The following is a 12,150-nucleotide window of genomic DNA, read 5'->3' as shown; positions in this document are numbered from 1 at the left end:
TAAACAATAAGTGTCCTCGATTAGTTGTGCTAATTTTTCTTTCCTTTATTTTTTTAAACCATAATCGTATTTTTGAGATAGCCCAGGGTAGACTCCTCCCGGCCCACCCCACCATCCATGTATCCACAATCAGCATGAAATAAACAGGTAATATTCTTGGTAAGAAACTTCAAATTTTACAGAAAGATAAACAAATGAAAAGTACAAGTCTCCTTCCTAGCTTCTGCCCACCTCCTGCACCGGACGTTCAAACAGGACAGATGCAGACACACCTAGTTCCTCAGTCCCTTTCCTCGGCAATAAGCACTTCACAGGTTTGTATGCATTTTTCAAAAACAAATAATGCATATAAACACATGTCCTTTAGGAAACATAGTCACCACAGGACTTATCCGTTCCTCAGTTATCACTTTGCAATTTTAACACATGGGTTTTTGTTATTTTTCTCTTCTGCCTTCAAATTCTAAAAATTAAGCTTAAAAACTTCACCAAATTCTACTTCCTAAATATTCCTTTGTGTTAAAAACAAAACAAAACAAAAAGCTGAAATGAGTATCCCAATTTCTAATACTGATAGATTTCCTACCCAAAGACAGCAAGAATAGTAATTTCTTTTTCTCCTACAAAACCTTGGTTTTTAAACTGTAACTTAAGTTTTTCAAAGGGCACATTTTTCACATAATTCAATTCAAAATGTCGTTGAATATCTACTATGTGCAAAGCACTATGCTGTTGACAAGGCAGACACAGACCCTACCCAGGAGAGCTTGGTGCCAGTGTGGTCATGGGAGGGAAGGCGAGGGGACACAAACACTGTAATAACTTACCTGAGGCTGAAGAGGAGGCTGGGCAATACCTGGTAAAATGGTGAAATGTAAAGGAGAGCAATAGCTCTCCATGGCCTGGTAATGCAGACTCAGCTCTCACCTTTTTTTTTTTTTTTTAAGTATGGTGAGTTTTGTGCTTTATCCCATGTGAACTGACACAGACCTGTCTCTGCTGCATTTTTCTCAACATATATGACAAACAAGCAAGCGCCACCACCTGGCATTTCACAGTGAGGATGAAGTTTTAAACACACCTGCTCAGCTGTCCCACAGTTAAACAGCTGCTGGCACTACTCCCTATCTCAGCTTGGAGCAATGGACGTCGGTACTCACTCTTGTTTGCTTCCCAGCCTCCTCCCTGCTTCCTCATCACCACCTTCTTCCCTCCATTCTAAGCTGTCTGCGATTGACTGCTTCCAAAAGATTTTGATAACTACTAGATGACAATGGGACAGTGGACCTGGATTAGCATAATAATGCCAAAGGCCTGAAATGACAAAGGAAAGTCAAACAACCAACAGCACTTCTCATCACTGTGCAGATACTCTCACGTAGAGGGTTTTGCCTCTGTAATTCTTTCAAACGTACTCTTCTTACCTAAGGTAGCATGGGGTATAAAACCCTGGGGGTCCTACCAAGATCACGAAGGTAAAAAAGAAGTAAGAAGAATTCAGGTCAGGAAAGTCAATAAAGATCCATACTTTTCTAAAGTACAAAACTATATAATAGCTCTGAAGAGACATATAATCCTATATTGTCTTCACAACAAAGATGACAGTGTGATAAATAATTTTAGCTTTAGTATCTTAGTGATTATAAAAACGTTTTTATTCCAAATGATCCAGAACTCTAGAGAAATCTACCAACTTGTCCTTCCTCTCATCTCCATGGCTATCGGCCTCTCACGGCAATAACAAAAGACCGGAAGGAGAAAAAGGTACAAAATGTCAGCATGAGCAATGTTTTTCCATCAAGTCAGGCACTTATATATAACATATCTGTGGATTTTTCATCGAAATATCTTCTTGCTTTTGGGCTGAATCTATAAATAAGACATTCGAATCACCAGGTAACAGTACCCATAAGAAAACAGAAACCACGTTAAACTGAAAGGGTTACCAGACGTAGATGTAGGATTAGGTTATTCTAAGTCTGACAGTACATCGCTTACACATTGCTTCTTGCTCCAAAATGTAATAATTTAAGATGTGAAAATTATCTATCTCTGATGAAAATTCTGGACTACGTTAACATTGAATAAAATATTTATTATGACTTTTTCTCCTGTGACATAAGCTTGTTTATTTTTCCCAGCTCTCCAAATGACACAGTTGCCGAACCTCTTTCAGCTGGTCTTGCCTGAAAATAATGAAAGATTAAAGATATTAGAAATAGGTAAATATACTCTACATTAAATCCCTTAATGCCATCATATATATATTTTTAAAAACCCACCCTATGTAAATAAAAAGAAAATAAACATGAACCCACTAAATAAATGATTTGTCGTAATAATATTACCTGTGAATCATGGTATTTCCACCCTATCATGTAATAGATCTGATATGTGGCAGGTACTGAACCATCCTCATTTCTGTACATTTCTATAAAGACAAATAATGGTTATGATCTGAAAAAAATGGAAGTAGGAAGAAAAAAAATCTGCTCAATAAAAGTTATGTCCTCCAAAAAGAAATGGATACTGGGATACCTGGGAGGACTTCAAGAATGCCTCACATGAAAAATCAATGCTGAAAAGCTGATAGAACTAGCTAAGGGTTGTTTGGAAAAAGAATATGGAACTATAGGATCTGTGTTCTGAAAGGAAGGACAAGAAATCTGATGATGCCTTCATGGGAAAGGAGAAAAGTACTGGCAACTTTAAGGGATAAACATGGCAGGGCATGCGTTCCTCAGCGAGGCGCAGGTGGAAAGGACGGCTAGCTCACTTACCTCTGTACACGGCAGCCGCCGCCAACATCGTGTCTCGGTGCAGCAGGGCTTTTCTATTCCAAGCACAGTTACTCTCACCCATACCTAAAAATACACTACAGGCAGTTTTAGATAATACCGCCAATACCTTAGCTGCTCAAAGCCCAAATTTAACCTCTTCATCTCCAACAGTGTACCTGTCCCCATTCTCTAATAGATTGTGTCACTCTAAGGCAAAAACTACTGAAGTTTCTGGTTATTAAGACCAGAGACGAAGTCAAATTTCAGGAGGCAAGTCCCATAAGCATGCCTCACTTGCCAACAGTGGTCTAAAGCGGGCCAGCTGGGCAAAAGCAAGGCAAGTGACCCTCCAGGTGAGTCATCAGGAGTTGGCAAGTACCTTTCCAAGGACGCCACATTTCATGCCCCTTTTAGCTGCTCTTCAGAGGACAGGGCACTGCTACAGTGCCTCACTCCATCCAAGCCAGAAATGTCTGTCTGATTGTGACACTTGGGAAAGGGCTCTGAGACTCGTTAGACAGTACCAAAACTACAAAGTGTTTTCAGATTTTACAATATCTTACTAATCCCAGATTAGGAAGAAATTACGTGCATTCTTTACAAGGGAACTTTTTTTAATGTTTTAAAATTTAGTCTTCTGGGGCACCTGGGTGGCTCAGTTGGTTAAACAGCTGACTCTTAATCTCAGCTCAGGTCTTGATCTCAGGGTTGAGAGTTCAAGCCCCAGACTGGAGCCAAGCCCAACTTGGAGCCTGCATACATACATACATAAAATTTAGATTTTTTTTTTTTTAGATTTTATTTATTTATTTGTCAGAGAGACAGAGAGGGAGAGCACAAATAGGGGGAACAGCATGCAGAGGGAGAAGCAGACTCCCCGCTGAGCAAGGAGCCTGATGAAGGACTCAATCCCAGGACCCCAGGATCATGACCTGAGCTAAAGGCAGATGCTTAATTGACTAAGCCACCCAGGCGTCCCTGGACTTTTTTTTCTTCAAGTTGATAGCTAAAAGCTAGGATTGATATTCTTCTACTGTTCATTAACAATTAGTGCTGTATATTTGATTTTTTTGCACATACTTAAAATTCCTTTGAAAGGCCACATTTTAAACTAGTCCACAAAATCAAAACAAATTTCAAAGATAAACTTTATATTTATTCTCTATATAAAATACCATCAAAAATCAGTTTACTTTTGTTTTCTATTTTCACAAAAAAAAAACCAACAAACTTCCCAATATCAGTTGTTCTTTAGAAGTTTAAAAATAATAATCTTCCAAGTTTTCAATGGCCTTATTAAAAACAATCAACAAATCAGCTGTATAATAAATGAACCTTTTTTCTTCTCTCCAATCCCAAAAGGTTCCTACTATTCCTTAAGATAATGAATCTCTGACACTAAAAGCAATGTCCAGCATCCTGTGAGTACAACAGCCCCAATTCATGAAGAACAATAGACATAGGAACTAGACTGTCATAAAGAAAAAGGTGGATCTTTCTGTCACGACGCAGCTACTGACCTCAGACCAACTGCTGTGGGTCTTCCAGGTGGCCAGACCACATGATCTCGGAAAGCATCTATAGCTATCATTACAGACCCATTACACAATCTAATTTAAAACATTCTCCTATATTGTGAGTATCAACCGTATCAAGTGACTAGAGGTAAACTGGGAGTTGGACTGAAAGAATCTATTGCTGATGATGGCTGTGGTGCTTTCATTTCCGTTCACCTTCCCAGTACCGTGACTGATTTATTACACATTAGACATAGGCAATACCAGTGGAAAACAGGTTTAATTTACTTAATGTAAATACTTAATACATGAGGAGCGAGGGGCGGGGGAATATTTAATACACTAGAAATTCTAAAATGCCTTTTAAATAATTGGTATTAGATACACTAATTAAGATTATTAGGCATAATGTTCTTTCTGATACAGAAATTCAAGAACACTACTAGTAGTCAGTAACTCTGCTGCAAGGGCAGCATCCCCCTGCTTCACAAGAGAAACAAATCACCATACCAACCTTCCTTTCTCCTCACGGTAGCAGTGTGATGTGGTGCAGAAAGTCTAAATTTTGGGATCATAACCCCAGTTCGATCCTTAAATAATCTAGGGCAATCTCTCTGAACTCTAATTAAACTCAGTTTTATCATCTTCAAAATGGAATGATAGCACTTCATAATGCATCATGGTAGACCTTCACTGAAGACCACCTGGGAAACACACTCAGGAGCTTTTGACCAGCTCTGGGCTTTGGGATAACAGAAAAATCCAGGAAGCAAGTGACTGTTTAAGACTCTCACAGTGTTTTTAAGGTTAAGTTCAACTGCTTGTATAAAAATCTAATCTATTATGCTTTAGAAGGAACAATACTAAGTATTGTCTTTAAAAAACAAACTGAACTTACCTTAAAACTACTGTGAAAGCCTCCAAAACTTTTCATGCATTCATCAGCTGATACACAACTTGTTTTGTAAAATTAGGTCAACATTCTGGATTTTTTTCTGTGAATTAATAACAACGGCAGCTCAAATGAGAAACACTACAACCATCAAGAAAAATGTGTAACAATATAAAACATCAAAAACCAGTTTGAAGGTAACACAATCTTCCAGTAGGCAAACATACCTGGAAGTAGTCACCCAAGCTCCTCCCCTCTTCCATTCATCCCTGGACCACTCTCCTTCCCATCTCAGCTGCCTCTGACCTTTTAAAGGCAGAATGGCTGAGATTTCAGGATCTGAGTTAGGCTGCTACACTGGACTTAAATCCTGGATCTATCACTTATATCACCTTGGGCAAGTTACTTAATTTCTCTCTGTGCCTCAGTTTACTCATGTGTAACAAGAGAGATGAACTATGTTAGTTCTAGTCTTACTTTCCTCATAGAGTATGCTTTATAACCAATGCTGGAGGATAAGCTTTTTAACACAGTAATCTAACAGTCTCTCCTCTGCATGAAATGCTCCCCCCACAGTACCAGGCTCACCTGATAAAATCTAGAAGCCTCTGCTGGACTATCCTGCATCATTTCCCATCATCTCTCCATTCGACATATTCCAGCAATACAGAATTACTGTAGAGTTTCTTAATTAGGAAAGTGAAGGAAGTTGTTTATCCTCTCGCATCTCCATGAATTTACACAGACCATTCCCTTGGCTTGGAAGGCAATGCCCCAAACCTGTACCCACCCACTCACTCCTCCAGGCAAACTCATTTTAGCTTAGGCCCTGCCTCTTCTACAAAAGCATCCCTGACTCCATAAGTAGATTGTTTTTCCCTATACTTTAAAACACAATTACCTCACTTTACAGTTAAATGCCTATGTCTCTCTCTCTATCTCTGTGTCTCTACTAGAGCACAAGCTCCCATAAGAAACTATGCATTTTCATCACTGGCACAATAGTTGGCACGTGGTAGATGTTCAATAAATGGTAAGTGAATGAATATAAAATCAACCATTTAATGTTTGTATCTACTTTGTTAAATATCACTTTTACAAGTCATCTTTACAAAATTCTTCTTAATCCTAAGGATAGGAGACTCAAAGACTAAAATATATGATTTATGTAAAAGGCTTCATAGTAAAAATAAGAGAAGCATTGCCAAAGCCTCTTAAGGTAAATATTAGGCAACAGGTCCTCAAATAAATGACCAATTTAAAACCCTTGGGGGAAGCGGGGGTTATCAACTGGATAGTGGCATGAGGCAACCTTCTGAGGGGGCTGGAAATGTTCTAGTCCTTGTCTGGTTAGTGATTAAAAATACAAGCAACTATACAGTTAAGATTAGAGCATTTTACTATGCTAACTTCAATGAAAAAATAATGCACTGTACAGATCAAGTAGGCAGTATTGGATTTTGGATTCAAATCCTAATTCCAGATCCCGTGTGACCATGAACTAGATACTTCTCAATGTCTCTATTTGCTCATCTGTAAAATTAGGATATCAGAAAATGTCACAAAACCACACGCAGCACAGAGTAAGTTCTGTATTTTTTAATCAGTGAGTAGTAACCTTTTCCAACTGATGCATCTAATTTCTAGTCTCTTTCTTGCTTCTCTCTTGAAATGAATCATGAGCATAGCATTTATTATATATCAGAATAAAAATAAATGCTGCATTTGAGAAATATTTTTATCATTAGAGTCTGAATGATACATCATTGGCCCACCACCACCTCTCAAGTCTTTGGATGAAGGGACTCTGTGATTATGTCATTGGAAGCCAAGTGTTTGGGGCAGAGCTGGGGAGAGGATATGTGATTTATCATCAATCCCCTGTCATCTCAAGTACACATGCTATAAGCTGCCAATCCCTGTATTAAATTATAATGAACAAAGAGTGACTCAAATAGTTAGGTTTTCAGCTACATATCTTTCTCGTTGTAAAGCCAACAGAAGTGCCATTCTCAGAGGAAGCTAGATGATGGGTAAAATGGACTGTTAGAAATGGGCAGCCAAAAGTAGAGGCAGGTAAGAAAGTGCCAGAGCAGGAGTCAAGAAGGCAAGGGTTTGGCACCTAATTCTGCCACTAACGGACAAGTGTTCCCTTTAGGCCTAATATTCCTTACTTGTAATAGAGAGATAAAGTAGTTACCAGAAGACTACTGAGAGAAGCAACTGCAATGGCGTTTAAGAAAAACTATAAATCTGTAAACAACTGCAAGCTATTCAGTCTTATAAATCTCTTGCTTAAATCATCTTATCATTTTTCAGGATCCAGATTAAGGTTCCCCTAGGTAAGCACAGTTCTAGTTTCAACGAACACACCTTTAATCACTTCAGCTTCCCTCATTCATCAAAACTGCCTATGCCGTTTGTGTAAGAAAGTCAAAGCTCATAATTTCTGAGGCAAGTTGAAGCGCTCCTTGGAGAAAATCACTTCTCCAGCAGCCCCCTGCGTGGCAGATGTGTATGTCTGCGTACCTTACCTCTTTCAGAATTGGGAGGTAAGGGTTTGTATCCTTGTTGCTCCTCAAAGCCTCTTCCAGGCCATTTTCTCTAACTTGTTAAAAACCCTTGCCCTGCTGAGACCCACACTATTTGGCCGTCACCCTCTCCTACTCCTGCTTGCTGTGAGACACAGACATCAGGATCCCAGTCCCTGTTCTCATTCTTCGGAGGGTTGGCGCCTGGTTCAGGTTCCATCTGTACCCCAAGTCCTACCACCACCCTAGGTGACTTCAGTGTTAATAATCACCAGTACCATGGTCTCTAAGATTTTTTAGTCTTCCCACCGCTAATGGTTCTCCATTACTCTGCCTCTGCCATCAAAACTGTAATACATCCAGACGTGTCCTCCTTTCACACAGTCACTGTATATTAGGTTCCTAACGGCTCAGTATCAGGCCATGTTCTCTTCTCACTTCACGCTCTTGTTCCAGGCAATTGCTTCAAATACCACCAATTCACAAATGACTCATGATATTTTAACCAGGCAATCACCTCCTCTAAAACGACATACCCACACACCCAGCCACCTACTTGACATCTCCTCTTAGACATTTCACAAGCACTTCAAACCCAAAATACCCACATGTGAACTCAAGAGGTATCCCTGCCCATACTTGGTCTTCTACTGTTTTCTCTGTCAATAAAGGGGCACCGTCTATCTGGCTGTGTGAGCCAGAAACTCAGCAGTTATGTTTGAAATAGCTCTCTTGACTCACCCTCATGTAACCCATCAGTAAGGAATGTCAAATTTACATCCTAATTATCTCTAGAATCCATTTACTTGTCTCACATCTCCACTGCCACCACCTTAGTCCAAGCCACCATCATTTCTCAATAAGCTTTACAGCAATGAGTTTCCCTACTAGTTGATCTGCCAATCCATTTTATCCAAAATGCAAATCTGATTGACTTCCCCCCTCTCCCTCCATTAAATGCCTCAAAGGGGTTTTAAGATAAAGACAATCTCAACAGGGACTGTAGGGTGCCCATCTACTCACAAATTTCATTATTTAATTCTCTCCTTTTTATTCCCTGTACTCTAGCCAAAATGCCCTGCTCTCAGTACTTGCCATGTTCTTTCTTGCCACAGAGCCTTTGCACATGCTATTCTCCCTGCCTGTGATTCACTTTCCTCCCCTCTTCGCCTAGTTAACTCATTTTTTAGAGTACAATCACCACTTCCTCAGACAAGATTTTGCTGACTCTCTCCGACTAGGACTTATCCCTCTAATAAACCACAATCCTATACTAACTCAACTACCCGCTTTCTTGTGCTTGGACCTGACCTGCCAACTGTTGCTGAAGAAAGTCCCGGATGTGCTCTACCAGCCTCAGATGCACCCTTCAAGAAAGACCCACCATCTTTTTAGAGGCAATCATAGCACCACGCACCTCAATTTTGTAGCACTTACCAAAATTCCAATTTAACATTTATTTTTATGGCAGCTGCATGATGTCTGCCTCACCCATTTTATTTTATAAGCTCCAGGAAGACAGTCTGTTTTCTCCTCACCAATGTATCCCTAGTGCGTAGCCCCAGTACCTGCCATTGAGTCTGCTCTCAAAATATGACTCTCAAATGGAGACTAAACATTCTTTAAAGTGCCTTACCTTGTAAATCTTCCATCAATTCAAACATCCCAGGATAGTTAACCTGAATTTCATCAGTATCCTATTTAAAAGAAAAAGGAGTAATTTACTTGACATTCATCATAAAAGACCCATATTTGAAAACAGGCCACAGAGATTACCAGACCAATTTCTCATGGTAAACAGGAGTCTTCTTTATAATATTCTTCATAGATGTCAAGAGAAATTTCTAAGAGAAATTCTAAGAGAATTCTAAGAGGAATCTTCCTAAAACTCCATCAACCCAGTTCTAGTTCTCTCCTTGGAAACAACACAGAACAAGTCTATTTTGTATCTGCAAACCATCACCCTCTTCTTCAAACCATCACCCTCTTCTTCAAGTCTCTGAACTCTTCCAGGACACTGTCAGCTTTTAGATGGAAGAGTTAGTCTTCTGGACAAAATTTATAGATTTATAGATCCTTACGCATCCTTACTATGTTACTCTGTACATTGTCAGTATTAGTGTCTTAAAATGTGGCACCCAGGGGCACCTGGGTGGTGCAGTGATTAAGCATATGAATCTTGGTTTCCGCTAAGGTTGTGATCTCAGGGTCATGAGACTGAGCTCCACGTCGGGCTGTGCTCAACTCGGAATCTGCTTGGAATTCTCTCTCCCTCTCCCCTACTCTCTAAAAATCTTAAAAAAAAAAAAAAAATGTGGCCCTCAGAATCAAGCCAAATAAGAGTCATATCCCAAGATGTGTCCAATTTGCTTCTAAAAATGCAGCCACACTGCACTAGCTTACTTGGGAGACAGGCACACCACTGGCACATACAGTTTATTTCTCAAATGGACTTCAGGGCAATTATGCTCCATTTTTTCTGAAGCCTGATACAAGAGTTTACTATTGGTACAGTGGCAGAGACTACTGATGCTCCCCAGATATCCGGGTGTTCCTTGATACTTCCCAGCCCCCGAAAGCCATTTCTTCTGGCCTACCACAGCAAAAGAAAAGGAGAGAAAAAGGTAATAAAGAGCTAGTGAGCCTTTCTCAGGCCATCCCTTTTGCTGCGGTAACCTCAGAAGATGCAAGGACCAGGTGGCACAACTACAGGATGGAGATAAGCTGCCCAACCAGCACAGGACTGTAATGTCATAAAATTCTGTGTTAAGCACGAAGATGTAGGAGTGTCTATATTGGAAATTAGCCCCCAATACAGGACACATACTTTTTTTTTTTCCAAGTTTGGTATCAAAATGCTGCACGTATCTCAAACTTCATTTTATTTGCACTAACCACTTTTGAAGTGTCTAGATCTTTTCGTGTTTTGTAACTTTATCTAATGTGCTCATTATTCCTCCTAATTTTGGACTTCAATGTTGAACAGAATCTCAAGTATAAAACCCAAAGAACGCTTATCAAAAACATCCATTCTGGGGGCGCCTGGGTGGCTCAATTGGTTAAGCATCTGCCTCTGGCTCAGGTCATGATCCCAGGGTCCTGGGATCGTGTCCCATATCAGGCTCCCTGCTCTGCAGAGAGTCTGCTTCTTCCTCTGCCCCTCCCCCGCCACACATTTTTTCTCTCTTTCACTTTTTCTCAAATAAATCTTAAAAAAAAATCCATTCTAATTCCCAGAGAAATGAGAAACAAAATGACCACTTTTTTTAACCTTAGAGATACAAAACAAAGTATAAGCAAGAGTTCCCATATTCCTATATTGTTGATGGAGCATATAAATTGATGCTACGTTTGGAAAGTCATCTGACCCTATCTATCAAAATTTCAATGTATAGATTCTTTGACCCAGCAATTTCATTGCTAGTAATTGACCTCACAGATGTGCCAAGATTATGTGAAAGGAAATTCATTGCAGCACTGTTTGAAATAGCAACAAAATAACAATGAAAAACCAAAAAACGAGCTGTAAATAATCTAAATGCCCATTAACAGAGAACTGGTTAGATACAGTATATCTATTTAATGAAATACTATACAGCTGTTAGAAAATGTGGTAGATACATGTAGGGGAAGATCTCCAAGCGCTATTAACTAGGCCACCTGGGTGGCTCAGTCTATTAAGTGTCTGCCTTCAACTCAGGTCATAATCCCAGGGTCCTGGGATAGAGCCCGGCATCTGGCACCCTGCTCAGCATGGAGTTGGCTTCTCCCTCTCCCTCTGCTCCCCTCTGTCAAATAAATAAATAAAATCTTAAAAAAAAAAAAAAAAAAAAAGATACGCTATTAACTAAAAAAACCCTAAAGAGTGCTTATAGAAAAAAAAAATCAAGAGTGTATACATTGTTGCATATGCAGGTCTAAATGACATAGTTTTATAGTGGTCTATGATGAAGAATTATTCTGAAAGGATATACACAAAATAATGGTCATCTTTGGGGAGAGGGACCAGGTATCAGAAGTCAGGAGGAGGAGACTTCTTTTCACTTTAGACCTGCTCTGTTTATCTCAGTCTATCCATGTATTTTTTAAAATTTCCTTTTTCTTGTTAACATATGCATGACCATGTTGTATGGGCACTTTTTAATAAGACCATCTCTGGGTAGTCAATTTCTTCTCTATATTTTTCTACCTTAGGAAACTGTTTTTTAAAAGAGATCATAAGATTAAAAACAAAATTCCTTCTAGCCTAATACCTAGCCATTAAGGAATATCTTTCTAAAACAATCTTTCAATGAAACTAAAAGCACTATCTCCATCTCAATCAAAAGAATACCACAAAAGCTTTGTCAAAGTCCTTATTCAAATTAAGATGGACCATGTCTGCAGTGTTCTCCTAATACATTAGTCTGGCAACTCTATTCTAAAAGGAA

General features: G+C 39.4%; 1 protein-coding gene across 1 annotated transcript in view; it reads right to left on the bottom strand.

Annotated features, from left to right (window-relative positions):
- Positions 1–1,637: 1,637 nt before the first annotated feature.
- The window catches only part of NDUFAF5 (NADH:ubiquinone oxidoreductase complex assembly factor 5), a 28,070-nt gene continuing 17,557 nt past the window's right edge, over positions 1,638–12,150 (bottom strand). Inside the window, exons 8-11 of the mRNA XM_045809234.2 lie at positions 9,357–9,417; positions 2,781–2,864; positions 2,349–2,431; positions 1,638–2,186 (exon numbers count right to left, since the gene is read on the bottom strand). Coding sequence (XP_045665190.1) covers positions 2,097–2,186; positions 2,349–2,431; positions 2,781–2,864; positions 9,357–9,417 — 318 coding nt within the window. The 3' untranslated portion in view covers positions 1,638–2,096. The remainder of the gene's footprint in view (positions 2,187–2,348; positions 2,432–2,780; positions 2,865–9,356; positions 9,418–12,150) is intronic.

The sequence above is a fragment of the Ursus americanus genome, chromosome 22 (genome assembly GCF_024610735.1).
Source record: "Ursus americanus isolate L20-20 chromosome 22, mUrsAme1.1.p, whole genome shotgun sequence".
In the NCBI taxonomy this organism is placed as follows: Eukaryota; Metazoa; Chordata; class Mammalia; order Carnivora; family Ursidae; genus Ursus; species Ursus americanus.
This window is presented reverse-complemented; position numbering and strand designations above follow the sequence as displayed.